Consider the following 13,476-nt stretch of genomic DNA (forward strand, 5'->3'; position numbering starts at 1 on the left):
TGGTATAATGGAAATGTGTCTGGCTGTGTCATTTAAACATCGCCATGGAATATGGCTCCCATTACGTATAAAAAAAATTACAGAAGCTATGACTAGATTCGGGGGGAAATTTATCATAATGTGGGCTAGGCATGGACTGTGAAAAATAGCTATATTTTAGTTCACATCACAATCAACAATTCTGCAATTATTTAAAGTTTATGTTGCATTCACCAAGTAGGCAGGTCTTAGTGTAAGTGGGTAAGAATGGAGGCTTGCCCTCTGCAATGCTGTATTTATCACCATTCAGCACAAATTGTTGCGTGGGGCACACCCCACCTCATTTATTTAAAGGTGTGCCTTTCTAAATAAATATGGCAATAAATAAATAAATAAAGACAGAGAAACTTGACGTTAAGACTGGCCCTGATTAATTCCCCCATTAATCTAAAACCAAGCAACAATATTCTCTGTACAAGAATCAATAGCTTCTTTACATTCACGGCAAATAACATATATAAAAGCTAGTAACTTTGCTTTAATCTAATCTTTCACAGGGTTCCTGAGTCACATTATAGTCCAAAGGACAAATAAATACAGTTTAACCCTCTCCTGACCCAAGATGTACACAAATGACCAGGATGGGAGCTGGGCCTGTGTCATACCTGGCAGGTGGCAGCTGCTAGCTGCAAACAGCACCCATCAGTAATCATTGTCATCAGAGTGATCTCCGATGTCAGTCATTTAACTGTTTAGATGCCGCTGAATTGTGAACAGTTCTATTAGTAGCACAGTGGTCCAGTCAGTTGTCATGGCAGCTCAAGGTCTCTGCTAGGCCTCAGTTCCTGCCACAACTGCTCTGCTGATATAGCCTGCTAGTGGCAGACTGTACTAGTAGAGTGTTAGTCTAATAGGTCAGTGTAATGCATTTACATTACATATAAACATACAGCTTTTAATAGGTTCTATATTTTTAAATAAAATATGTATTTAAAAATATTTTTTAAAAACTACTAAAAATTTCAAATTACCCCCATGTTCTGAGTTTCCAAATAAAATGTAAACAAAAAAATCTCCAAACCTATTTAGTATCGCTGCATACAGAACTAACAAATTATAACATTACTGATCTTGTGAAGTCCAAAATTGATTATTTTTGGTCATATAAAAATGGAATAAAAAGTATTTAAAAAGTAAAATCCACACAGATATGGCATAGGGAAAAACTACAGATAATGGTATTAAAAATGAGCCCTCACACAGTTCCATATATAGAAAAAAATATAGAGGCAGAATATGTACATATATCTTATTTCGAAAAATAAAAGTTTTTGATATATAGTTATAGTATAGTTAGTTATAGCAAAAAAAAACAAAAAACTACCCAAGCTTGGTATCATTGGATTCAATGACATACCGACACATTAGTTTTTATTTTACTGTCCTACAATTTTTCATTTTTTTTTGTCCTAGAACTATTATTTTCTGGTGTTATAATACAATTTATGGTAAATTAATGGGATCCAAAAAAAAAAAGTACAACTTGTCCTTTAAAAAAAAAATCTGTGTCTTAGAAGACACAGAAGAAATAAATGTAAGCTAATAATCTATATTTGGGGGGTTGGTGAGGGGTTAAATAGAGTCTACGCCTGAAATCAATATAAAGCAATGTGTTTACATAATTACTCACCCTACCTGTTGTGCCCAATACTAGACTTAGGAGACCATGCCTCCTCTTTGCCTTGCCGTGCCCCCTGCCCACCCATTAGGTGAGCAGGACATACATAGAGAAAAAGGTGCAAATTTTTGAACAAAAATTTGTCTTCATTCCTAAACACAAGATGAAGAAAAGTTGATCTTAAAGTGACTGTACCACCAGACAGAAGCACTGGAGGAGCACCAACCCACCCCCAGTGGGAAGAAACTCCAGCCCCTCCATGACATGACTCCATTAGAATCAATGGAACCCTATCATAGAGGGGCTAGGGTTTCCTCCCACTAAGGGTGGGTCGGCCTGCCTCCAGTGCTTCAGCCTGGGCCTGGTGTACAGTCACTTTAAGCCTTTAGTGGTATGGTATAATCATAATTTTTTGGAATCTGGGGGAAAAAAATGCTATGAAAACTGCTGCAAAAATGTGTGGCAGCTTGCATGCTATAGATTAAGCTAAAATATTGGACACAGGTCAGCCCCAATCTTTATCTAATCTACCTTGTACTATGTGAAATCATTATGGGTTCAGTGACTTGCCACTTCTTTTCTTTCGCACTAATTTCAAATGTGCATCAGAAATTATCCGCACTGTGGGAACTATGGGGCAGATTCCCATTTAAATCAGTGGGATGTGGAATTCATGCTTTTTCTATGTGGGTGAACATTACAGGCCTCCTGAGTACAAATAAAACCCAGCAATACTATATTCCATGTTTTGAATCATAAATAGTAGCCATTAAAGAAACATATACATGCAGTACTGACACAATGTGAATCCCTGTCACTATAGACATTATAACTTGCTGTATTTACTGGTATCCAGCATCAATAATGGGTAAGTGCATACTAGGCCTTAATACAATAGTCAACCTTGTGAATATGACTACACTGCCACTTCTCCATTGTCCTTGCCTGGAATACAGTAAAGGTCAAATCTGGATTAATTTCTGCCATGTTCAATTTAGATGCAACCAAACATTTCTATATTGACAGACAGAAACCCTGATGAATGTCTGCAGTGCTGTTCCTGTCATAGGGAAAAGCTTCAAGCTTATTGGAGGATTACTGGAACACTGCACTGCACTTGATGCGGTATACTTTGGTATATACTGTACAAGGAGTATGTAAGGCTGTACATAATTTACATTATCAATACATCAATAAATCAATCCATTGGAGGCAATAAGCTGTGTCCTCTTTGCAGCCCGCTCTGGTTTTGCACAGCATCATAGGCCTTTCTGGTTTCAAAGCAGTTAAAATATTGAATCCAGCTTGCCGCAATCTGACTCACACAGAACACCAGGTAACAAGAGTGGAGATGCAGTTGATTATAATTCTGCTGAACACTTTTCAGATCAGGTAGCTGGCAACTTATTACCATGACTACAGTCAGCTAACAAAACCCAAGGCCTGGCTGCATCTGCAATAGCGGCAGCTTTCAATGGGGTAGAAACACAACAGAAAGCTGAGACTGTACGGGCACACTCCGTTTACCATATTGTCAGGTCAGGATATCGCACTGGCTGCCACATATGGAAGCGTTTTGCCTGGCTCTGGCGCTGGGACAAAGCTTATCATATTTAATCTGCTACTTCATTTTCTGGGGAATCGATATAAACCAAGTAAAGAGTATAGCGTGAATCTTGGTGCCGTGGGGCAGAAGAGAGTGCTGAGGTCTAGTATGGTTCACTACACAACTTGACCCATTACATCAGAAATGCCTAGTTTTTAGACAGGTGCAGAAGGGGTGCACCATCCATTATATTGGGGGAGAACTTTCAGATGCTACACTATTATCAATACAACATTTTGACAGATTTATTATATGTGCATTTTGAACAAGGGCTACAATTTCAAAGCAGTAAAGGGTGTACTGAATATGCCACAAACCACAATGCCAACCTCTAAAGTCCGTTTTCCTACACAGACATAGCTAGCTGTCCACTTTTTTTTTTTTTTAAAGTGATGCTGTCACCCCACCCCGCTTTGGGTAGGTTTTCAACACCATCGGTTACTCTGTCTTCTGTACATTCCTAAAATACCTTTGAGAAAGGTGTCCTAGTCCTCCTTCAGGTGAAAGAAGGCAGTTTAGTTAGCTTTAGGCCATGTTCACATGGCGTAAGAGACCAGCCGTTCTTTAAAAAGATCATCCCGGCCAGTACTGCAGTACCGAACGGATGATCTTTCGGCCCGCAGACTTCTGATACGGGTGCATCCGTGCCCGCCCGCATCAGAACTCCCCACTGCACTCTATGAAGCTTGCAGCTGCTCGCTTCATAGTGTGCACTGACATGGTTTTCTATGGCCGCTATTCACTGAGTATGTCAGTTGTTAGCGGCGCCGCTAGGGGTCCCGGCCCGAACGTATACTATGTTACTATGTGTATACGCTCCGGCCGGGATCCCATAGACACCCAGCCAACCTATTTTTTCGTAATTCTGTCGCCGATTGTGAACATAGCCTTACTATGTAAGCGCTTTACTATGTAAGAAGCAAGCATGGTTTAATGCCATGACAAGTAATCTGGGCAGAGGAAGGAGGAGCATCCTGGACACCATATCCATCTAAGCACATCACACAAAATAAATAAAACCGTCTCAGTACACCATTGAGCACAGCCATAAAAGTCAGCTCCCATTTACCGGACATGATTGATTAGATTCTTTTCAATCCACATTGAGAAAATAAAACTAATAATAAGATTTATGTCCAGTCTGTATAAAAGTTCATCTGCCATTTAAGGCCAAGCATAAAAATTAGCTAAACCATTTAGTGGAGCCCTGATGTAATATAAAAGCCCAATGGTCCAAAGCTTGCCATTACTCAATAACTCAATTTCTGTCACCATCCTATATAGCTATTACTGGAATACGAAACTCGTCTACATGGGAAAAAAAGAAAGTCCAGAAAGTTATAGGAACCTTAGGTAAAATATAAGCACTGGCAGGATACATCAGAACATATTTTGTGTCTCATCCAAAAAGGAAAATCACTGATTTACTATTTCAAATGAGACAGACATTTGTCTTGCTATACTGGTGTACATGCTTTGCACCACATTTTTTGAGCCTTACTAGACAAAGTACAGAGATGTGCCCTAGTGATATGGTAGAAATGAGACTGGTGCCAAAACTGTGCAAAACAGCAAGTTACTCTAAATTTATCCTACAACTTGTGCCCCTTTGATAAATCTGGAGCATCCTCTGACTGCCTGGCCTACAGTATCTGTACACTATGCGGCACATTTATCAAGGGCTTTGCACCTATTTATAGTGTTGATTTCACCCATTTTTTGGTATTCACAAACCAGTATTCAACTTGCAAATAATTATTAGTTTTTTATAAGCTGTTTTGTGTATTTACTGGCACAGGCCTATGTCGGGTCCGGACCAGGACCAATACATTTCACTTGTGCTCTAGGCAAAAAAATGCTGTCCACAATTTTGCACAATTTTTTCAGGACGTGCACAATTTTTTATAAATTCACCAAGCACAAGGGGGGAGATTTATCAAACTTGTGTAAAGCAGAATTGTCTTAGTTGCCCCTAGCAACCAATCAGATTAAACTTTTTATTCCTCACAGATTCTTTGAAAAATAAAAGGTAGAATCTGATTGGTTGCTAGGAGCAACTAAAACAATTCTACTTTACACCTGTTTGATAAATCTTCCCCAAGGTGAAATACAAATGGCTAAAAATACTTAGAAAAATCACAGCTATTAGACTCCATAAAGAATAAATAAATTCCCCGTATTAGTAAACCTGCAGTACAGTATTAACCCGAAACTCACAGGATGAGCATGTTATTCATACAACTCAGACCCACACAGATGTATCTGCTTTATCTGTCTGTCTATATGTCTATAAAAGGAACCCAATAATGGGCAAAGGGAAGAGGAAAAGAGTATGGATATATGTCATTGGTACAGAGAGTATATTCTCCCCAGTTGTATTAGTTAGATCATGTTATAGAGCAGAAAGAGCGGAGGAGATTGATATATAATTTAAATGGAAAAGTTCCAGGGTAATTTGTAATTAATTTATGTAAACCTCTGTTCATTCTGGTGTAAGTAGTCAAGTGGGCGGTCCTAATCAGTGTTTTCTTAATATATGCACATTTATGCACAGAGCCCTGACCCATTACTTTACTACTTATCCCTTAGCCGAGATTTACATGAATAAATAGCAAGTTATACTGAATATTTTTCCAATAAACAATATATTAGGTTGGTCAGCGCATCCTGCTCTATAACATGATGCTGGCTGCATTTTCATGTTCCTTTCAATTATTTTTCCATCTAAACGTGTTTATGTATTGCGTACCTAGATAACAAATATCTATTTATCTACCTATCCTTATCTATCTATCTATCTATCTATCTATCTATCTATCTATCTATCATTATTGACATGTTCATCTATCCCAGAGATTGGGAACCTTCGGCCCTCCAGCTGTTGCAAAACTAAACTACAACTCCCAGCATGCCTGACAGCCTTCAGCTGTCCAGGCATGCTGGGAGTTGTAGTTTAGTTTTGCAACAGCTGGAGGGCCGAAGGTTCCCCATCCCTGTTCTATCCTAAAGTATCTGTGTATCGTAAATCGAGACATTAAATATGTATTAAAATGTATCTTTCTTTCTTTACATAATATCATCTTTATACATCTTTTACATCTATATTCATTATTGTATCTATGTATCACATACCCAAAGATCTACCCTATCTAGCTATCTAATATCTCTGACAACAGATAACACCAATATAAAACTCATTAAATCATCTGACAGCATATTATGGGTGATGATCACGTTACACTATTAATAGTAATCATATACTTTTGCCTGTAAGTACAGTATAAGGAAGCTTTGCTTGGGGCCTCTTTCTGTAGGAAAGCTAACCTAGGCAAATAATTCAATGATTTCAATATTCAGATGAATTGTGACGCTTTGATTATCTCTTCCGATCCATAAATATTCATATATCATGATTTCTACTTTTCCGAAATGCAGATAATCACTTGTATCAAATGAAGGCTGCTATTTATGGCACAAAAACTTTTTCTGAACTGTTAATGGCAACGCGATGACAAATGGAATAAGACACACAGTAGCAACTGGCAATGGTGGCCAAAGCATTGTTATATTAATAGAAGGCTCTAGCATAAAGCCAATCCTGGGTAAAAGGCCACATATAACGTTAGATATTTGCATACAACATATAGGCAAGGCATTGATGCACATAGGATAGTGTAGCCAAGGGCTGATAAACATTGAATTTTGGATTCAAGTCACAGACCTAGTATAGTCCTGCTGTGTACTGAGCAAAGATAAAGGTCCGCATCGCTTTTCTAAATAAAAACCCAATTCTAGATCCAATCACCTCTGGCTGATAAAACACATAGCCCCTTGGCTTATTCCTTGACTTGCTTTACATTCAGGCCACATTACTGCATATTCTCTTCCCATATAACTGTTTGTGCACTGGGCTAGATAATACAAATTTATCTGCAGTCCTAAAAAAACTCAGAGCTCACATTATGTACCACGTTACAAGCTCATTTATAATGCACAAGTAATGTCATCCCTGTTACGTTACACTGTCACATCAGTATTTTGCCATCCTGCGCCCTCTCCCCATTAAGAGACCATCATTCCTTGTCATGTATAACTTTTTTTTATATTATATTGTTTGAAACCCAATATATACTCTCACGTTCTCAACATTTGATTAATAGCCCCCCCCTCCCCCATAGTATTCTTGCATTGGTACACATACTGGGGGAAGAGAGACACTCATGAATAGATTGACTTGAAAGCAAATTGTGACAATCTGAGCAGAGATTTGTCACCCATTGCTAAAGGAAATGTGCTTATCTAAGTAAAGATTAAATATGAAAGGGAAAGATGAGAATGCCAATGATTTCCATTATGGTTCTACAGACTTCATTCCTATTTATACACATCTAAGACAGAATGCTGAGGGATTACACTGCTAGGAAATCTTAACCCTCAACGTTGAAGGGGTAACATGCATTGCTGGCCAATGCGTTACAAGCCCCCCCCCCCCCCTCCCCATCCTCCCCATACACCCAGCAGTGGAAGGGTTTAATATGACACACAGAAAAAAAAGATTTAGGCAGAGATAATATAGCAACGTCATACATATCACAGTGAGTCCATGATGAAGCTGGATGGCATTGCGAGCTCGATTACTGTATTGTGCTCTCTTTCTCTTGCAGGCTCCTGCCGACAGCTTAGAGGGAGAAATCCGTTTACCGAGTGCCCAGAAAAAACATAAGAATCACGTTCACCAGCAGCAAGACCACGATCACCGCAAACACCACCACAGTTTGGACATCCAAGGTCATAGTGCAGTGCAAGACATTGTAACGGTCGAGGTGGGGGGCTGGAAGGTTTTGAGGTGTCAACCTTTGCTCTGCGAAACTGTCCATACATCCAACATGTTAGAGTAGAAGGGGGGCATAAGGCTTCTCTTTCCTTCTTCACCGTTATCTGTTTCCCCCTCTTTAATCTTAATTTTCTCTCTTTTTTTTTTTTTATTTTACGCCTTTGCTAAAAGCACTTATGGAGTGAAGAGAAGGGGGGGACGTCAGCTGGGACTCGACAATGCAGAAATCTTTAGCAGAAGGAAAGAAGAAGAGAGTGGAGCTGCTTGTGTCTCAGTGTCTCTCCTGTGTTTTAATTGGATTCCGTGCAGATAGGGCTGTGCATGAGATGAGCCCTCCACAGATTTGGAAGCTGCTTCTGGTGCTGCTGCGGCTCTGCGAGGAGAGAGGCAGTGGCAGTGTCATGCAAGGCGGGCTGGACGCATGCTAAGCAGGAGGCATAGGGATTTAGCTGTCAATCAGAGAGCTGGGACCAAGGATGGCGATTAATCCTTTTTTCAAGGCAACAGTGGGTATGATAAGATGGATGAAGCTGCTCTAATGCATACAGAGCATCTTGTATATCAGCAAGGGAGGAGTGCTTGGGCATAGAGTGAGGGAAAATGTGGGAGAGGGGCAAGGGGGTGGAAAGTAAAGACCTGGAAGGGGGGGGCGGGGGTTATAAACATGAATCAGAAGAGAAGAGGGAATAGACAGGAAGAACCTAATAAAATGAATAGGTTCAGGTCACTTGTATTTCACTCTACTGCTATCATCAAATATATGAGACCAATATCAACATGTTAAAGAGCATCTCACTCTTTTACATATTTGAGACAATCATTTTAGAATATGATAAAGATATATGTCATTTTCTACTGCCACTTGTCAATATTTATTAGAGCCCCTGCCCAGCCTTCTTAGCAGCTTCTTGTATGTATAGATATTGTGTGACCTCTCATAAGCCTTAGTGACTGGTCAAAGTTTCATCCCTCAGACTCATTCAAAGGTAGGCAAACGTCTCAGACTCATCCGTATCACATGGTCAGCACTGCCACCCTGTGTGGCGTTACAAGGTATTACTCGGGTTATAACTGATTTCTAGAGTGATGGCCCAAAGCAGCCAACCTCCTTAATGTAAAGCAGGAGTGTTATAACTCATAACTGGCTTTCTTAAAGCAAATGTACCACCAGGTACATCGCTGTGCTTGTTTTTACCTTAATCTATTAGCGCAGGCGTCACAGAGGGGAGGGGATATCACCACATGGGGGGCTGCCGGGCCTGCTTCTAGTGCTCTGGGGCAGGCCGGTGCTCGAGAAAAGACCATGGAAACCAGGTGGCATTTCAAAAAAAGGACTGTATATCGTCCGTCGCCTATCAATTAAGGTAAAAAAAAGCGCAGCAATGTACGTGATGGTAAATTTGCTTTAATTTTGTCATATTTATTAGAGAAAAAAACTAAATGTTAACCCCATTTTTGCAATTCTATACCCTATCTCCAGGATGGGCATTATTCATTCAAAAATCGTACAGCATTCTGAATAATTAGAACTGTAGCCAATGACTTCAGGGGTGCTAATCAGTGGCATTAGATATACCTTACTAATATGGGTTTATGTCCCTCCTCAGCTATTCATCTGAGCTGAAATGGTCATGTGACACTTCTCTGCAGGCCTAATCCTTAAAAATGAGTGGGAGCCTGGAGAGTTTAATTTCTGCACTGTATGTTGTACTTTGTGGGATATTTGGTAGGAATATTTTTCTGAATAGATTAGCTTTGACATGCAAAACTATAATTCCTGCAATGCAAAATGAGATTTGTCTGTCTATGAATAAGTCTGAAAGATAGAGCTTTAGCTACAGCTTTGACCAGCCATTGGTGCTTTTCAGTGTGAAAGAGGTCACAATGACAGGCATATGCCAGAAAAGTGAAGACTTAAGAAGAGTGGGATTTAGGGGTAGTGATTTTTGGCAGCTTCAAAACCAAGTCACCAGTGCAGAAGGACGGTAGGGAAAGTTAACTGAATGCTGGGCTGTGCTGCATAGCTAGAGATATAACCAGTAGAAAGGAGATTGTTATCCCACTGTATAGAGTTCTAGTGAGACCAAATCAGGAATACTGTGTCCAGTTCTGGAGACCACACCTACAAATACACATTGATTGGCCCATGTAAAAGGGCCCTTAGACAAATCTCAATGCTGGCAGGGTGAAAACTCCTCCTTTAGGGGTGAGAGGCATTACTGATTGTATGCATTGTAAAAATATAAACATTGATATGAGAATCCTTTACCATATGTACCACCCACAATTATACATTTTATATCTGCATTCACAATGAAAATCAATAGATGTTCGTTATAGTTATTATTTTATTGTTGGTCTTCTTTTACAATGATTGTAATCATGAGCACTACACACATGCCTTTAGAGGCAGGATCACTTTAAGTGGCTCTGAGTTATTTCCATAGCTTATGCAAATACTTAACAATTTGCAAGAGGAACTTTCAACAACCGGTTTGCATTTCTTTAACCAAAGTTCATAGGCTTCCTCTATACTACCAATTACTTACAGTACATTGCAGAAAACCGTGTGTGGGCTAATCAGAAAACTTGGTATCTTATCAAAAAGCAGCTAGTGAAATACCCTAATTATATTCAGCATTCTGCTATGGGTAACACTGCATGAGAAATACGGTACTTAGGAAAAGAGGCTGCTACGACAAGAATATGTACTGCTACGGCAGACAAAATTTCTAATCAGGTTGCCTTTGTAGGCCAAGTAATGAGAGGGGGCATGTTCTACAGAAATGCTACATAGGCAAGATTTTCTGAGCCCAAGAGCAGAAAGCAGGTCAGGCAATGCAACAGCATGTTATTTATCTATTGAGATGAAACAGAATGCTGTAGTCTTATGACATGGGATATCACTTAGGGATTACTCTAGTGAGCAGTGCTGCAATGATTATATAAAAAAGGATAATATTAAAACATTTTCCAGAAAGGGCTAGTGGCAGTGGCGAGGGGAAACTTCTCTTCTTTGGAAAAACCCTTCCTATATTGTGGACCTTCTCGGCAACAGCTGATCATGGGGGTCTTTGCTGGAAGCCCCAGGTTCATCTATCCATTATTTATATATTGCAGGGAATACTGATCATGATATTATGGAATCAATGAGCAACAATTGTTGTGAATACGTTCTTTTTTTTAAAAATTTTTTTATATAAAGGAAAGTCCTAAGTACAGAATATCCTTATAGTTAGGTCATAATAGTACATAGGCAGAGAGTATAGCCTAAAGAGGACTTCACTATCAAGCAATAGTGACTATAGACAATGGGGGGAGATTTATCAAACTGGTGTAAAGTAGAATTGGCTCAGTTGCCCCTAGCGACCAATCAGATTCCACTTTTCATTTTTCAAAGAATCTGTGAGGAATGAACTTTTTTCCTTAACAAACGCTTTGTGAAATGCAAACAATTAAGAACACTCCTTAAGCACCATAAAACAATATTTAGAGGGGAAATAATATGCCAAGAATGACAATGACACATCTTGCAACATTTTTTTTATATATGGTAAAGAAAGTGAAAGTTGAGACTGATAAAGTTTAATGTTGCATAAGAGCATATACAGTAGTAATTGGTATAATTGAGGCATGTCTCCTGGTAACAATAGCACTTGGATTGTGGAGATGAACAATAGATGAATCACATACTGTATACATGTTAGTCAGATTAAAATTCAGTCCATCTCATGATATAAGGAATGTAAAAGCCATAAGTAAAAGTGGCAATATAAACCAATTGTGGGCCACAGATCTTCCAGAATATAGAAATACAATAAGCAGCAATATAATCAGGCACCATCCACTGAACAGATCTGGATATAAGATACAAAAATAAGCCAGGAAGAATCTATCTTGATATCATGTAGATGGATGCAGGTTTAGCTAAAGGCCGTAACATTACATGAAGCAACAGTGCTAGACAATGGCTCTTATAAATAACCATCTAAACCTGCCATTTCACACGTAGCTCAGTCATTCTACCACCTTCAGGACTAGCTATCAGGATTCAATGTATTGATGAAGTGATTGGGAGTGCATACAAAGGAACTGGCACTCACCAGATGAAAAAGAGCTTATTTATTCAGTTCAATATGCATTATGTTACATCAGGTACGTGTTTCATCATGGCCTAGCAACTGCGAGCTGATGAAGGCCATGCCTGGCCGAAACGCATAGAAACATAGAAACATAGAAGATTGTCGGCAGAAAAAGACCACTGGGTCCATCTAGTCCGCCCTTTTAGTATTTTCTTCCTTATTATCTTAGGATAGATATATGTCTATCCCAGGCGTGTTTAAATTCTGTTATTGTAGATTTACCAACCACCTCTGCTGGAAGTTTGTTCCAGGTATCTACCACTCTTTCAGTAAAATAATATTTTCTTACATTGCTTCTGATCTTTCCCCCAACTAACCTCTCACTGTGTCCTCTTGTTCTTGAGCTCAGTTTTTTACTAAAAACACTCCCCTCTTGAACCTTATTTAGTCCCTTAACATACTTAAAGGTTTCAATCATGTCCCCCCTTTCCCGTCATACTTGATGTAACGTGATGCATACTGCACTAATTACATAAGCTCATATTTATCTGGTGAGTGCCGGGTTTCTTCTATACATACTACTGGATCTCTTCACCTCGTGCACCACTGACCCAAACTCTACAGTAGGAGTGCATAGTCATATATCAACATTTTTCATAAATCATTTTTATATTTTTGGAAAGGGAGCAGTAGCCCTTAGAGGTTTCCTGTCACGGTCTGTTTTACACTAGTCACAATGGCTCAAGGGCTTCCACAGGGATATTGCATGCTTTATGGCAGTGTTTCTCAACTCCAGTCCTCAAGACCCACCAACAGGTCATGTTTTGCGGATATCCCATACAAAGATCACCTGTGGCAGTAACTGGTGCACTGACTATAATTACATCACCTGTGAAATCCTCAAAACATGACTTGTTTTGTTGAGTCTTGAGGACTGGAGTTGAGAAACACTGCTTTATGGATGGCTGCACTATATGGGGAGCTGCACTATAGCTGATGGTATTTGTAGTTCCTCCAGCGAACACCCTTTGTAGTGTCAGGGATGATGTCGGGTGCCCTTGATGCTCAGGTGAATTTAAGATTGGTCAGGCATTGTAGTAACTTATACAGGTCACAGTCTTTACTAAAACAGCTATTTCTTCCAAAACAGGAGGCACAGTCTCTTGAACTATAACCAGGCAGGTTATTGCTGGAGCAGTCTAACTCACAAAGCTGGTGTGTACTAAGGTACCTGAAATAGGCAGTAGCAGAATCCTAGTAGAGCTCAGAGGTGATACTTGTCCCCTGGTAATGTTTC

At 39.5% G+C, this 13,476-nt stretch overlaps 2 protein-coding genes across 4 annotated transcripts in view; both read right to left on the bottom strand.

Annotated features, from left to right (window-relative positions):
* The window catches only part of ARHGEF9 (Cdc42 guanine nucleotide exchange factor 9), a 296,681-nt gene that overhangs the window by 148,858 nt on the left and 134,347 nt on the right, over positions 1-13,476 (bottom strand). Inside the window, exon 1 of one of the 3 annotated variants that reach the window (XM_069986580.1) lies at positions 7,851-7,913. The exons of the other annotated variants lie outside the window; for them this stretch is intronic. The gene's annotated coding sequence lies outside the window, so the exon portion shown is untranslated. Of the gene's footprint in view, positions 1-7,850; positions 7,914-13,476 lie in introns of those variants that run through there. 3 annotated transcript variants of the gene reach the window in all.
* LOC138802871 (uncharacterized) lies at positions 7,877-8,424 on the bottom strand. The gene has a single exon (XM_069986585.1). It carries the CDS (start codon positions 8,138-8,140, stop codon positions 7,961-7,963), a length of 180 nt encoding a protein of 59 aa, XP_069842686.1. The 5' UTR covers positions 8,141-8,424; the 3' UTR covers positions 7,877-7,960.

This window comes from Dendropsophus ebraccatus, chromosome 10 (genome assembly GCF_027789765.1).
Source record: "Dendropsophus ebraccatus isolate aDenEbr1 chromosome 10, aDenEbr1.pat, whole genome shotgun sequence".
In the NCBI taxonomy this organism is placed as follows: domain Eukaryota; kingdom Metazoa; phylum Chordata; class Amphibia; order Anura; family Hylidae; genus Dendropsophus; species Dendropsophus ebraccatus.